The sequence below is a fragment of the Anabas testudineus genome, chromosome 21 (genome assembly GCF_900324465.2).
Source record: "Anabas testudineus chromosome 21, fAnaTes1.2, whole genome shotgun sequence".
Classification (NCBI taxonomy): Eukaryota; Metazoa; Chordata; class Actinopteri; order Anabantiformes; family Anabantidae; genus Anabas; species Anabas testudineus.
This window is the reverse complement of record NC_046629.1, coordinates 8,730,996-8,747,475: the sequence shown is the minus strand read 5'-3', so window position 1 is coordinate 8,747,475 and position 16,480 is coordinate 8,730,996. Positions and strand designations below refer to the sequence as shown.

Genomic DNA, 16,480 nt, shown 5'->3' with positions numbered 1-16,480 from the left:
AAATACTTGTGTTTTTCATAATGTTTAATAATCCTTTTTAATGTACACTAATATACATAGAAGATCCATCGTCAAGATGGCTTTTAAATTGTAAAAAATATTTATTTGGACCAGTAAGTTAGCACCATGTCTAAAAAAAAACAACTGTCTCCCCAGGGCCTCTCTGTATAGACTTAAAAAGTAAATTAGATTTTTGGAGAGACAATAACAGTAGCACAAACCTAATCTGCTTCTATTTTAAACATCCTAACAGTAACATTATACTGTACACATATTCACAGTTTTAAATTCTTTCCTTTTAAAGCTATGACACGGTAAAACAAAACTGATTATTGTACTGTACTATAGACAGTATTAGGGTGTGTCTTGCAGCATTTCAAGTAGTAGGATGCAATCCAGTCATTCCCAAAGGGATACGTCCTGTAGATGAGCAGCAAGCACGCTCCTTGATGTCTCAGCCAGCTCACCCAGCCAAGAAAAGGCACCGAGGAAGAAGGAAGAACAGTCAACACCTCTGCCCACGCAAGCGGGGACAGACACAGAGTGAGAAAACTACAGTGAACAGAATCACAGTCCATTTCAAACAGTCCAGTCTGAGAATTACAGCCAGTCAGAAGGAAAGTCTTGACAGGAGCCTTCACTTTTGTTTCTGTGAAACAGAGGAAGTGTGTCAAATTTGACAAAACATACAGTACACTACAAATATCTAAAATTTGCACCACACAGACGTCTATTATTTGTGTTTTACCTACAACATCTCTAACTTGATTTAGCAAACTGAATCTGTTATTATGAAGGTGCAATATGTTGGTGATTGCATTTTGAGAATTACTTTTTTTTTGTTGTTGTTTTTCAGTCAAAAGTTAGATGAGAAGACTAACACTCCTATCATATTTGTAAAACTGAAAACTAGAGCCAGTAACTCTTGGGTTAGCTTAGTAAAAAGACTGGAAAAAGCAGGAAACATTTAGCCTGTCTCTGTCCAAAAGGAACCAATCTACACAAAAACTACAGTGTAAAAACAACAATTCATCATCTTAGGAGATTTATGTGCTGGACTATTTCTTGGCTCGACCAGTGACTTCCTGAAGTCTCCAGAGGTTCCCTGCTAACTGCTCCTGGCAAAAAAAAAACAGCTGCACACATAAAGCTCTGTAAAACTTCACTTTTCCTAGCTCTTTTTTTAAGGTTAAACAAAGAAGAGGTTAATTAGTGAGGTGCTCGCATGAAGATCGTGTTGCCATTTTTTTCTCACATCACACTATATTGTCATCCTAACTTAGTGTAAATCTTCAAGTCTAAAGTAAAATGTTCAGCTGCCTTCATATCAGTGAACTAATAACTAGTGCTAATAACCCACTTAATAAAAGCACCTGCTGGTTTTAAAGTTGTGGTGGACAGGTGTTAGCATGGGAAAAATGTATTGCAGGCCTTGATTTTGATATGTCATTGTGTCATATTACCAAAACAGCTATACATGTATTTTTTGTATGATTACTGACTGTAAAAGACGTATAATTTAACTTTTTGTCTTCACGAACAGTAATTACATTTGACAAAGATTTGTGTGTGTGTGTTTATACACAGAGATCCGAAATACCTTCTTGTTCACAGCTGCCTGTGTGTCTTATGTCTGTATGGAGGAACTGTCTCTGCACGTATCCAGGACACTGCACAACATACAAACACATAGAAATACATTTCATCTTTCTAGTAGTCATATTTTTACTATACACAACTTAATCAAGGTTATCTGCCGTGAAGCATCTCATGAAGTCATGAATGGTGAGCTACAGACAGATACAACTTAAAAAGCATCACCGCTGTTAAACACAGGCACACTGCTACTGCCAGACTGTTGGCAGACAAAGGAATGTCTGTGTCTCGTAATGGTTTCTGTCTCACTCTGTCGACTTCTGGCCTGGCTGGTGAACATTTAGGAAAACTATCAAAGAGCACTAACATCTTTTTTAGTCTCCATCGCTGTTGGCAGCTCCCTGTATCTCAAAGTCATTTCCCTTTTTCCTCATATCCTGGTTTGTTTGGCTCATGTGTTTATCTCATGTAGTCTAAAAAGGGGAAAAACGAGAGGCACTCACGTTTGATGCTGCCGTACGAAGTCTGCAAACTGCCGGTCCTTAGCGTAGAGTTCAATGATACGTATCCTGTCTTGGATTTCCTGCAGAAACACACAATATCAGTCAGGAAAGATTACATTACATCATAGCAGATAAAAGGTAAACTGAGCAGGCTGTGTCTCAATGAAAGCATGATTCTTTGCAATGACTTTTTTGTAAGGCTGCAAAAGCCAGTGACAGGTGACCGATACAAGTTAATCAGATCATTTATTTGAAATAGACTAGGAAAGTGCCACACACACCTCCTTGGTCAGTTCACTGTTTTCATATATGTGTCGTATCTCCTCACTGCTGAAGTCAGTGGACGCCTCAGCACTGGCACTGCTGTACACAGGAGGCTCAGGATATCGGCGGTAGTAGTGGCTGTAGCCTGTGGTGGCCTCACTCTCATACATGGGGTTGTATTTGGTTGCCCTCTCCAAAGATGGGAGACTCTCTGCTCGACTGCCAAACAACAACACAGATACATCAGTGACAGTGTAGAGGCAGGATCATAAAACTAAGAAAAAACAATGTGACTTTTGCATCGATTAACCTTTATTAACCTTAGATAAGTCCTTAAATTTATGTTTGACTCAAAGTCCACACTATCACAAATCCAATTGTGTCAGGTGCTTAAGGCTTTTTGGAAATAGATCAACGCCATATCTAATCAGGTAATTGGCTGAGGTTAGCATGGTGTGTCTCTGAAGCTGTTTGGGGAGTTGTGCCAGGCACACACACAGACATATATAGACAGGACAAATAGCTTGTCTGCTGAAGAGACAAAAATTGACAGAAGGATCCAAAGAGGACAGGATGAAGGAAACAGCCACCTAGAGGGACAGAGATGCCCACACTGCTGTAAGTTAAGAAGATTAAAGAGGTGGTGCCGTGCAACATTTTGATGACATTGGGTGAACTTATAGTCATGGGTTCCCAAGTTATTTAGTCCCCTCAAGGAAGCAGTCAGACTTCTTTAATCTGAAGCTGATTTCATATAAAAAAGAGAAAGATTCAGAGATCTTACGTTTAAGTGCTTCTGTTCACAATCAAACACAAATGTTGGTTTATTCTCAGGATCTTACCAGTTACTGTATCACATACTCTTGATCTTACTTAATATGATCATATATTTACTGTATATGGACTATAATTCTAATTTTAGTATCTTCTAACTTCAATTTAAGCAACTTGAAAAAGAGAAATTCACTGCACAATTATGTCTATTTGGATTTTTAAACACTAATATGCGTGACTGATTATCAGGGATTATCCCTACAAGCTTTAAACTTATGGTATTTGTGTGATTCCTCACCGTATAGGGTCTTCCGACTCATCCTTGTCATACTGATCTCTTAACGTCCTGGCGAGGAAGAAGATCACCGCAGAGGCCACCAAGAGGAAGCCGGCTACTGAGGTGATCGCTATACCGACAACCAGGGGCTCAGACACGTACTCCTCACAGTGTTCTCCTCTGTACCACCAATTCTCCCCAACGCGACACCTGAGATGACGACAAACAGAAAATGGAACAACACAAACATCTGTTCTTTATTCTCTGTTGAATGATTAAACAATGTAAAAATTGCCTTGACACACTTAATAACATGTCTAGAATGATAACATTCTGTATGTGTCATTAAATCGTTAAGGCCTTGTTTTGGTGTAATGTTTCTTGTCTCCATGGAGCAATGAAAAATTTCTAGTTGGACAGCATGAAGTAAACAACAATCCAACATCATCTGGAGCTGGTGTGGGTGTGAAAGAAAGGTTAGCACTCATCTTGGTACATAGTCTTATGTGTCTGTGTCTGTTCATAATTTTTCAATTTAGGAGTGCACCACATACAACAGCTTGAGCAGAGCCAGAAAACATGTTTCTGTCACTGATTTGGATTATTGGCATGACATCTTACACATCTTACACCCATAAACCCACACAAATGACTGTTTTGACATGGAAACATGTGCACACATACTAAAACACACACAACAAAATCTGTTTGTGAGTATCACAAGAAAGCATGGAAAAAGAAATGATCCAAAGCATTCCGATGATTCGAAAATAGGATTGAACACCGTGTCATGCACAATATTTCATTAAGCATGAATATAAAAATATGTATCCTGGAGCTGATAAATGGAACAATTTTAATCAGGTTTGAGCAACTAAGCTCCAACAAATGGTAGTTACGGGTCTCATTTATGTAGAGTACATTAAATGCCTCAGGGTGTAAATAAACTAACATAGCGAATTGCCAAAAGTTTGAGTCTAAATGCTGATTTTTCTCCAAAGAAAACAACAAAAAACTTAATCTTGGCCAAGAATATAAATGTTTGAAGACAGTTAATTGTTTTTCGTAGCCAACAAAGGTGTAAAACTAAATCTTGATACCATTACGTACTTTACAATTATACTTCATGAGGCTAGAACACATATTTACCTCCCACGTATGTGTAGTCAAATTTGTAAAGGTTTTTATATCAAATGTTTGGAGTGAATAAGACTCAGGCCACCTACATGATGTGTAGTAACACTTAAAAAGCTGTTTAGTGTTACATGATGAAGCACTGACCTTGCAAACCTGCAAACTCAGGCACTCTCGCCCACACACACATGCAGATCACTTTCCTTAATCCCAACCCACCTGCAGATGGCTCCCTGGCCAGGTATTATGTCACATTTGCCATCATTGAGGCAGAAATCAGTCTGCAGCTCACAGATACTCTGACAGGGCAGACCGTCCACGCTGAAGTAGCCAGCGTTGCAAACACACTCCGCTTCTCCGGACCACTTGTTCACCTTACACTCTGCATACTCATTACAGGCCTGGAACTTACATGGGTCAGCCTGGTCACCTGGGGAATAAAGACACATGGGAGAGAGGATACTGAAGGATTAGGAGAAACAACAAGAGGATTGATAAATAAATATTAGTAAATATGCGTAAATAATTTGCTCTCTTCAGCACGTCTCAACTAACTATCTGCAAGAAACTAAATATACTTCTGCAAATGTCGAACTATCCCTTTAAATCACACAGACACAGCGCTGTTCATCAGTAAGCACCTACCCGACTCCACATCCAGCGAGTACTTATCAATGGCCAAGTTCATAGTCTGGTAAGCTGTGTTACAGAAGTCTTCCAGGATCAGGTAGACAGTGGTGGTGACGCCACGAGCCACAGGCTTCCCAAATTTCATCCGGCTGTTGACCACAATGCTCCCGTTCCTGAAGTTCAGGATCTCCAGGTTCTCAAAGTGACTCAGGTTGGACTGCAGGTAGGGCACAAGCTGGGGAAAAGGTTTCAGAAAGTGCAATTTAGTTTTAAAAATAACAAACAGAACAGTGAGAATAAATGTGCAAGTATGAGACATTTACCAGCTCTAAAAAGCGTTGCTCCAAAGCTTTGTACTCTGGAGAGCTCTTGTTAAACAGATCCTCTGAGAAGATCATATTGGTCACCCTGAGACTGAAGAACACTATCAGTGCTCGTCCAGGGTTTACAGGCATGGCAATGCTCGCCTGGTCTGTGCCGTGTGCCACGCCAATCGGGAATCCAGTGCTGCCCTCCTCCGTGTGGTTAATTAAACCGTAACCATTCTGGATCACGTCATAGCCCTGGTCTCCTGTGCTCGAATCATCCAGGCCATCGTTAGAGGTTTGGATCTAGACAATAAAAAGCAGACTTATTTTTAAATGATACTTCTAACTGGGCCACGTCAGTGTTTCCTTTGTCCTTTATTTTTCTTCTTTGATTATTGTTTTTTTTTTTATTTCAGCCTTTATGAGATAGTTAGAAGAGGCAGACAGGAAACATGTGGAGAGAGAGAGGGAGAGACGTGCAACTAAATTTCAACAACATTTGGCTTACGTGTTTGAAAGAAAGTTTGCAATTGTTTTTCTGAAGAGATAGTAGTCCCTTAAATTAGAGTTATCCAGACTGCAATAATTTCTGTTTATTAGTAGGTTTGATGTAATATCTGTGTGGGCAGGCAGTAAAAAATAATCATTTCCATCCACCAACTAGACAGGAGGTTAATTAACTAACAGAGGGGCGGCGTGTTGTGGTTGTTACTTAGATCCATCTGTGATTTGAGAACTTTGTATGTTACTCTGTGATCTCACATGTGTTGTCATTTAAATGATGGTGTATTGTAGAGAGTGCTGAGGCTATAATAATTGCGTATTCAGTGGCAACATTAACAGATAATCCCGTGTCAGTCATTTACTTTACCTCTATCAGTGAAGGGATGATTATGGCGGGTTGCCCCTTAGAGGCAGGGTTAATGTCAACGATATGAGTGAAAGGCGACTCCTCCTCTGGAGACAGGGTGGTTGGTTGGGCAGTGCCTATAGAATCTGTCACTGGTGGTTCTGGTTCCTCTTTGTTCACCAGTAAGATATCATCCTCCATGAGATCATCTGTTGAGATCACTGGAGCTTCTGTGGTCTCTTTTGCTACAGCAGGAGCTTCAGGCGCTTCTGGGTCTTCCCCTAATTCTGGTCCCTTGGTCTCTGTTGCTTCCTCTACTCCACCTTCTTCAAATACAAATTCATCACCAAATCCAGATGGTTCAGAGTTGGGGGGGGCAACATCAGTGGGTGCATCTCCTTCAGGCTGCTCAGAGTTTACCACCTCATCCACAGGTGGGACATCTGAGAAGTCTGACTCTCCTTCCACTGAGTTTTCATCGACAGGAAGATGACCTATTTCTGCCACATCTGGACCTGATGCTTCACTTACTACATCTAGAGCCTCTGGAGGTGGGACTAGGGTAGGCAGATGTTCTTCTTCTTCTGTCTCAGTTGTAATTGTGGAGATCTCCAGCTCCTCTGGAATCTCTGTCTCATTCATAAGAATCTCATCAGGATTTTTCTCCTCCAGAGTTACAGTGTCTGCAGGAGTGGGCTGCTCTCCCAGTGCTATAACGTCCTTTGTTTCAGCTTCAGATATAGCATCTGCATCAGTGTGGGCATCTTCTGGTACCAGCCCAACGTCTGAGACACTCTCGTCAAGAGGCACGTCCTCTTCTACTGCAGCTGCAGTTGGCTGAAGCAGGTCCTCCAGGTCACCTGTGCCTGAGCCAGAGGCCTCAGCTTCCACTGGTGGTTCAGGCAGTGTGAGGTCCTCTGAGAGTTCAGGAGAGGGAAGTTCAGCTGGAGGTTCTTCAGGTACCTGTTTCTCTACAGAAAGAGTCTGCCCAATGTCCTCCAGCAACAGACCCTCCTCTTCAATGCCTGGTAAAAGACAGATGATAAGACATTCAGACTTTTCATAAATGTATTGTCTTTTTCTATAAAACACAGATCTGCTTAGTAGCACAAACAAAGCATGTGATTTAAAAAAAAAAAAAAAAAAAGGTGTAACATACACACCCTGTCTCCTAACAAATAATTTTGATTCTAAAATAGGTTAAAGCAGAAGGAAGTCTCTGGTAGTAAAGAAAAAACTATATTATAGATAAAGAATTAAAGAAAATACTATGTAAAGCTAATTAATTGTAGTTAGGAAGATAATGTGAAGTATAAATTGTACTTCTGTTCAGAATTAATACTCACTGGTAGCCTCATATGAACTGGTGATCAGGACAGGAGCAGGACCTACAACGGTACTCTCCTCCAGAATAATCACATCATTCTCTGTTGTCACCACTGTGTTAGTTTCAAAGGACTCGGACAGGATATCATATCTGTTGGCATCTTTTGGGTTCTCCTCCTCTAGCGGCACACCAACAGTATGAACCTGCACCAAAAACAGACTTTAGGACAGGGGTGAGAACAAGGAATATTGTGCCAAGTGGCAGTCCATCTGTAGGCTGGAAAAACAGTGTGCAAGTGTATGGATCCTGATTATTTGTTAAGTCACACAACACAATTTAATTTGCATTGTGGACTGCATGAACTGCATGAACCTGTGATAATTCCAGGTGTGTGTGCCTTGCTATCAAATAATAGACTTTGTGATATATCAATTAATACAGGTGAAATGGAAACATACTTAACAAATAAATAACGACAAACAAAAGCACACGAGTAACAATTTTAAATGGAGGAACTCAGCTAAATAAACCTGGTGGAGCGTACTGTGGCTTTTGTTCCAGAATAGTAGTAGATTATTACAGCAAAAGCCACACTAATCCTCAAGGCTTCACTTGATCCTGACTGGCCAGCTCATCCCCTACCTGCAATGGTGTGGCCTGGCCAACACCACAAGCCCATTACAGGTTATCTCAACATCAGTTCTACTACAGCAGTTGCCTTTCTCAAACTGAAGTTATTTATCAACTTCGTGGTGCTAAAAGCAGTCGGATCGCCTGGAGACATATTATTATCGTGATCGCTGTGGAGGTAACTTGTAAATTACCGTGGTTTCCTCTGCAGCACTGACAGACTCTGGGATCTCAGACACTGTGGAACCAGAGGAGAAACAAATATTAATATAACATGACACACACAAAGAAAAGGTGTCAAACTGTCTAAATAATTCTGCCTGCCAGAGTCTTCAAAATCCTTTTAACTGTAACTGTTTCAGCATTCTGACAGCGTTACCTTCAAGGGTAAATATCTGCAAATCAGTGTTAAAATCTGGAGTGAATATAATCCACCCTGGGCCAAGGCTGTAACACTGCAAGCTGAAAAACAAAGCCAAGCTGTGCGTCTCAGTTCCCCAGCCACAGATGTCAGCCATATGAGAGCGTTCTTAGCCATCATTTCACATGTCACAGTCTATAACTAATGCGAGCATCAGATGGCAGCCATCTCCAGGGGGGCCTCACTAACACACCAGACTAATGGCATGCATTCTCCCACAAACATGATCAGAGAGAGATCTCACAGGAGGAGATGGTATAGACATTATCACACTTCATATTTCAAGGGCATATCACCAATTTTACACATTATGGTCTGTTCACTGCTGCATATGTGGAAAAAAAGGGAGCTAACCAGACGTCTATAGCAGCTCCTCATCTTTGCTGGAGGCTAGCAGCTCCAGGCTTCATTACCCACTAGTTGCATAACACAATTGAATGTCCAACTAAACCGTCAGGGATCAGATTGCATTGCGGGAAATTTGGGCACAATAATAAGAGTGCATAAAAAACAAATTTTGATCCTCTTTTTTATTTTATATGTTCAATCAATGCTGATTCTACTGTGTCTCTATTCGATATGATACTGGAGATGTGCCGTGCGTTGCATGCACCACCTCTGCCAATGTGATTCCAGAAGGCTTCACTGCCGTGCCAATTAAAAGCTAGCTACGATGGAGGCATGTGTGTTCTGTTACAGTACAGGGAGCTCAGCAGACATGCGCCCACACACTGAGCATCTTACCACTCTCAGTGGCAGGGTCTTTGATCTCGCTGATGGTGTGCACCACTGTGGGGCGCTCTTTGACCTCACGATAGGAGTTCTCCACCTGGTTAGACTGCAAAATCAGGTAGTCCAGTTGTTCACTGCTCACCCCTGCTGCATTCACAACCACCGTGACAGCACAGTCCACTACCACACCATCCAGCCTGAAGACAAAAACATGTTACATTAAATCCACAAACAGCACCATTTCCATTTCAGGAAATAAATCAATATTATAATTTATCAATTGTTGTTAAAATTGTATTGGATTATAAGTCATTTAATGTTTTCAAGCTTTTTTATTTAAAGAAATTATTAATTTCTGCCTGTTTTTGTTTTATCACTGTTATGTTTTCATTAATCTTCCCACAGGATGTTGAGGTTTAATTATGAATATCTCTTATTCTGTCAATGAAGTGTTTGCAGTTTAAACTACCCGAGAATTTTTTTATTTCCAGTTTTTACATATTTTTACAACAAGAGTGGAAAACTGTCTCCTGGATGAGAGAGAGCAGTTCTCTAAGAGGATGAAAATCGCTCAGGCATTTAATGTCAAACTAGTTAAAAGAGTTGTAGAGAAGTCAAAGATGAATAATGGCTCAAGTGATTTACTCCTTCTTGGAACACAGGAGCTTGACTGTATAGGCCAAAATACTGCAGAATCAGCAGAATGATCAATATCATTATAATAAACATGGAAACCTCACAAGAAATTCCAGACTGTGGAAAAAAAACATCTATCACCCTTCGCTTGACTACTGTGAGCCCTCCACTCTGACCTAGTTTGTGGGGTTTCTGGCAGACAGCTGACCACGTGCCGGCCCACAGTTGGCCCCGTTTAGAAGGAGATCCAATTTTTCGCCCCCATTAGTTTCATACACACAGAGAAGCAGGCAAATATAACTCTTCTCCTGCTGTGGAAACTGTAATACCATATGCAGTTAGCAGCAGCATGCCTGAGCACTCACAATATCAGGGAAGGTGTAAATATTTTTTGTATATGCAGGCTAAAATTGTTGGTACCCTTCCATTAAATAAAAAAACAAACCCACTATGGTCACTGAAATAACTTAAAACTGCTCCAAAACTCAAAGGCAACGTCTGATTTTCATTAGTAAATTTTTTGTACATTTTTCAAGTTATTTCAGTGATCTTTGTGGGTTTTTATTTCTTTGCCGAAAGAGTACCAAATATTTTGCCTCATCTGAATGTTTGCACAGTTATTTAACAGCAGGACGTGCATGTTTAAGTTTTACTGAGGTTTACTTAGCGTGTGGAGCAGCTGCCACTTAAGCACATAATTGAGATCCTTTACTTTATATTTATTTCTAAGACTTTTCTGGCAAATATTTACTATGGTTTTTGTTTTGTAATCAAATGATAACTGCGTTTAGTAGTTACTATCCTCTTTGATTGTTTTCACCGGGAACCTTCTGACCCTTGATTTCTCATCCTTCCACCAGAGGCTGATTGGCGAGGTCATAAAGCCTCGGTAATTGTCTCTATAGAAGAGCACCTGCTCACTCAGTTGGACCCATCCTGATCCCACTTAACAGGTGAGTGACCGCACTAAAACCATTAACACAGGCAACTAGTGACACACCTTGACACGTGCCCACGCTCACAGGTAAACACAGTGTGTGATAAAGGTGATGCCACACACACTCTCACAGAGCTCTAGGTAAGGAATGCTTGATTGGGATCTGTGGGCTTAAATACATGGCAGGATAGAGAGAGGTATTCAAGGTCACACTACCACACAGTACCACTGATGACTCACCCCTGGGCATCCTTTGAGGGCCTACATAAGACAAGAAGAATCTGTTAAACGTCTGCAGGTGCTAATTCTACAAATTTACATATAATCTGGGGATGCGTTTAATGTGGAACCAGATTGAAAGAGAGATTCACCTGAAGTCGAGCACAGATACACTCTTGAATCCAAGAAGCCCCTCCAGGGCATCCTCTATCTGCAAAGACAGCGATGATCAGGCATTGTAAACAAGCCATGATTAACTCACAAAAAGTCTGTAAAGCCTTGCTTCTACACACAATTAATAACAATACAATACAATACAATACAATCTGTATCCAGATAGTATGTGTACAGCAGAAAACACAGGTATGAAGTCAAGTATCTTATTATGATGTTGTTTACAAGCTGTAGTTTGCATTTGTGCATCTTGTTGAAAAGTACATAAACACATTTTCTGAATTTTATGTCTACATAAAAACTAACAAAGTTGCATCCAAAGGTGAATAGATGTGTAAAGGTTTATCTGCTCCCAAAACATGTTGTAAATCTGTATTTTCAACACATAGCTTTCCACTAAAACCAAATGTGTACCATAAAGTCTGTGCTTTTTGAAACCCTGCCTAACAACTTGGATTTGACTACTGTTGCTGTTAAAGTGCGTGTTATTAAAACTAACAATGCATCTATCACAGACCATAAACCGGGAGATGTAGCAGGTCCAGACAGGAGCCAAGATGCAGTAAAGCAGCACTATAGGGAGTCATAAAGAGACCCGGGCTGAGCCAGACACTAACCTTTTCAGCAAGCTGCCTGCTGAGTGTTTGGTAATGGATGCTGGCTGGATCCTCAAGGTCGTCGTTGTACACCTCACCGGTCAGGAGAATGCTCAGCTCCACCACCTGTTCCAGCCCAGCGAGTGTCGGAGGTAGCACTGCAATGTCATTGTCCAGCTGAACAATGATAGAGTGAGAGATATAGCTCATTTGTAACTTATATGCATACAGAGTACACACATTCAAGGTGTGTGGGTGTGTTTGTGTGCACTCACCGTACTCTCCTCCACCTCTGGGACAATGGTGGCGGCTTCCTCCACCTCTTCTTTATTAGGTACTGTTGAGTCCATTTGGAAAAATAAATAAATAAATAATGCAAGAGGTGCAATTACATGTGAATGAAAACAGTGACACCTTGTAATTTTTCTACAGCTATAAGCTCCTTGTCACTGACCTTGCTCAGGAGCCTCTGCAGCTTCTGTTGTATCTGGTGTTGGAGTGCTGTATAGGAGAATAGGATTTAAAGGATAAGATTAGGATAATTGCATATTGTCAAATTGTTTAAATCAAACATCCACGGAGAGTGGAAGAGTCCAAAACCATCAATATTGTGTTTTTCTGCATAAAACATAAAACATACAATTTCCTAAAACATTTTAAAGAGCATTGTTGTTGCGTTAGCTGGTAATTATATAATTAGAATTACTGTAGAAAATGTAGTTTATTCATAATAACAAGAATTTTATACAGTGCTTATGAATACTAAATATAGAAGGCTAAATAATATTGCTGGAATTAGTAACCACAATGCAACAGTATGTCTACCTGGTGCGTGTACCCCTATTTACATGCTAAAAATACAGGTGATGGTGAAAAATGAGCGGGAATATGAACAGGTAAGGTTGAAGAGCTTTGACAACCTCACCTGCACATATGCTGCCAGGACCTGGTGGGCTCACTACAGATGGTGGGAAGGATGACACATATGTATTAATATGAAATTAAAAACATTAAATCAGAGTGTTTGCAAGAGCAAAAGCTAGAGAATGAATTTTACCTTTTCAAACCTAGCAGTGGCATCCTCTGAAAATACAATAAAAATACAGTTAATAACAGAGCCATTCAGAGTGCAGAGTACTGTGTTACAAGTTACCATTCATTAGTTACCCACTAACCTTTTTAACCAAAGCCTGGTGCTCTTCTGATTGGCTAAAGTAGCTGCCAATATCTTGTGCTGTGATCATACCATCCTGGCATTGGCTCATCCAGTTTTGGTACTCTTCTTGCTCTGGGAGGCGGTCCCAGAAGATCTTGAAAGCCTCCCATATGGTCTCCTGGCACACTGGTAAAATCACAAATAGAGAACTTCCACTAAACAAGTTCAGGAGCCCATGCACATTTTTTTTTTTATAGTAGCACTGAAAGCTCTGTAAGCAACAAAATAGGCTTTAAAGATCGTTGTATTTGCTTAGCGGAGGAATAATTAATTCAAACACTAACAGAGCTTTTGAAGGTTCAGGCTCTGTGGCTCGTCTACTGTACAGTATGTCCACTGATGTGTTAGCTGACATAACTTTCTTTCATGGGTCTGCAGAACAAGAAATCTCCTTCACTCATCATGGCTGTCTGTGTGGTCTGAGACCAAATCTATCTTATCTTCTATTTATCTAAGAGTTCACTAACAATTCTCTGCCCATTCACAGACTACAGAGGACATCCAAAGCAACACAAATGCATATAGTTCCTCCTCTGTCAATATTTTGGACACTCCTGACCTGTTAATTCTGTGCTTAAGTGAAAGTAGCAATATCACAATTTAAAAGTAGTGATTACAATGGAAAGTCCAAAATTCTTCACTACAGAATAAAATAGTGCAGTAGCATTATCAAAATGAACTTAAACTAGCAAAAGTTCATAAGAATAATAACCATTGAGTGTTAATATATATCATTAAATATGAAAATATGACTACTTGTTCGTATTTAAAACCATATTATATTGTATTGTATCATAACCATAATGTTAATAATATGTGTATTATTGTATATAAATTATATAAAAATATTGAATCTCTCTGAAAGTTGGATACAAAGTTAAATATTTCTCTTTGAAATGTTGTGATTTAGAAGTTTAAAGCAGAAAGATAAATAAGTGTGGTGGCCAATGCTCCAGCCACACAAAGAAAGAAAGTTTTGCACACTCACCCACAACAATGGCGCATGTTTAGTTGTGCTCAGTTGCAAACGTATTATTCTTGTATTAGCGTGGGTAAAGATGTGGTTGAGGGTGAAGCCAGGTTGTTTCCAAGGGCTCAAACAAAACACCAGACCAATAAATAACTTCTGGGCTAACGCTAACACTAACCATAACCCTAAACCTAAACTAAACCCCATCTCTAACCCTTAAGCCTAATGTCTGTTTTAATTTTTATAAATAAAACCATCTCTTTCCTTATTTACTTGTGGCGACTAACCATTTGGTTTTTACGTGTGCAGAGTTCCTGCAGTTTTCTGCTACAGCAGTATGTTAGAAGCGCTGAAAATTTGGTTTGAGAAGCTTAAAGTATTTTTTATTTCAAAAAGTGTCCCTGCTTCTCTGGATCAACCACACGCAACTGAATTCTACGATAAGTAATTAAGTGTCAGCGATTTAAAGAGAGCAGTAACTGATTTTACAAATAAGAAGAAAGATTTCTGTGGTTGTTTTGTTTTTTATTATGTTTGTTTTGGTTTATCAGGTTTTCACTAATGAAAAACTGGTGAGATACTCCTCTAAGGGTGCATTCAATACATCTCTAATCAGAAGTGTCAGGACAGGATACCTCTTGAGTAAGTGATTAAATGTTTGCAATTGTTGGTTGAACTGACCCCGTAAGGAGACGTATACCCGAAGTAGACCACAGTCTGTTTGACTGCAAATCTCATAAGGCCTAATTGCTGCTGGTGTCCACACAGATGTCAACTGATGTTCTCCCACTTGACCACAGTGGATTCTTTGCTGTAAATGCAGCAAAGGTTAACACCTTTGCCTACTGGACAATTCATTCTTAGCAAAACATTGAGGATACGTTTGCAAAGGGACATGTAGAGACAGAGATAAATAAAAGGAAAATAGAGCGACTCATGATTCACAAATTCATTGTCATAGTTTGATTTAAATGTTTTGCTGCTGATGTCACTTATCCAACCCAACACTGACACTGTTGAATCTTACCTCTGAGATGAAAGTAGCTGAGGTGGTTTGCCACTATTTGCTGTGCAGTTTCTTGTGCACACAGCTTGACCCCACTTGGGAAAAGGATGTTCCTTTTCCGGCGAGAGATAACTGTTTGGCCTTTCTGGGATGTCTTTACATCAGAGACGCGAACAACGCGTGGAAACATAACTGGTTCCTGACTGTAAGGCAGGCTCAGGTATCCCATAGACGAACCTTCCAGTGTTGCATCTGGTGAACCACAAAAAAAGGAACATTAAGGACCTCATGTGTGACTGTGCTTGGAGTACGTACTTGACTAGAAGCGTATAAGTGCACTATGCTACGTACCTGTCCTTGTGTCCAAAAATATGATCACAAAACTGAATACAACAGAATAGAAAACACACTTCCAAGATGCAATGCTCATGTTAAATCCGTGATTGTGTTTAAATCCGTGGGAAAGGATCAAGCAGACATATACTTCCTCTCAAGTCACTTAACAGCGAGGTGAACAACTTCTTACAAGTTTGCATAGCTCAGAATTCCCAAAAAGCAGTAAATTAAAAGAACCCCGTCCAGAAAACACTTGATGATACAATCACACACTGGTTTCCTCCACCTGAAGAGAGGCGTGTACCATGGTGGTGAGAGGACAGCTCCTGGCTCAGGTAGATAGGCAGATGGCTCTTGGAGAGAGGGGGATTTTTTAATGCCCTCTAATCCTGTTTACTCTAAGCCTTTTAGAGGAGCTCGCCAAGAAGTTACTGGAGCAACACTGGGAAGGGAGGGCGCTTAGTGTGGAGGAAACGTGGACACAGAGGAGACAACAAAAGCCACAGAATCAACAGCACATACCGATATTAAGAGGAATGTGGTAGTTTACCGATTCTCTTAGTTGGCATTTAATGTCTCCTGCAAGAACTATTAACAACTGTTGAACAACAACCCATTATCTACCACTGTACCCAGACATCAAATCAGACAAATGGCAGAACTCACATTTAGCGCTTGAAGGCCAACATGGCTGTCATGTGTCGAGTGGTCTAAATGAAAAAATAAATCAACCTGATTAATCAGCTCATATAACAGGATCAGAAGACAGGAAAGTGCTGATCTGACAGATACTGCTTAAATCATTGCATTGCCTAGGACACCTTTCTAATATCTGTATTGTACAAATTAACCCCTCACATCCTTGATCACATGCAAAAATACAAATATATGTTGTTTGGCAGATGAGGTGTTGAGCTACAAAGCTGCAAGTAAAATCCGCTCAG

The 16,480-nt window shown here is 40.2% G+C and overlaps 1 protein-coding gene across 1 annotated transcript; it reads right to left on the bottom strand.

The window, feature by feature from the left end:
- Positions 1 to 595: 595 nt before the first annotated feature.
- impg2a (interphotoreceptor matrix proteoglycan 2a) lies at positions 596 to 15,630 on the bottom strand. The gene is made up of 22 exons (XM_026375832.1): positions 15,552 to 15,630; positions 15,222 to 15,452; positions 13,184 to 13,350; positions 13,066 to 13,091; positions 12,934 to 12,966; positions 12,466 to 12,509; positions 12,284 to 12,357; positions 12,030 to 12,185; positions 11,391 to 11,449; positions 11,260 to 11,280; positions 9,459 to 9,643; positions 8,488 to 8,531; positions 7,683 to 7,866; positions 6,358 to 7,361; positions 5,502 to 5,789; positions 5,194 to 5,413; positions 4,768 to 4,978; positions 3,436 to 3,624; positions 2,381 to 2,582; positions 2,100 to 2,179; positions 1,601 to 1,670; positions 596 to 649 (listed from the first exon to the last, which is right to left on the bottom strand). Exons 1-21 carry the CDS (start codon positions 15,628 to 15,630, stop codon positions 1,628 to 1,630), a joined length of 3,540 nt encoding a protein of 1,179 aa, XP_026231617.1. The 3' UTR covers positions 596 to 649; positions 1,601 to 1,627.
- Positions 15,631 to 16,480: the final 850 nt, after the last annotated feature.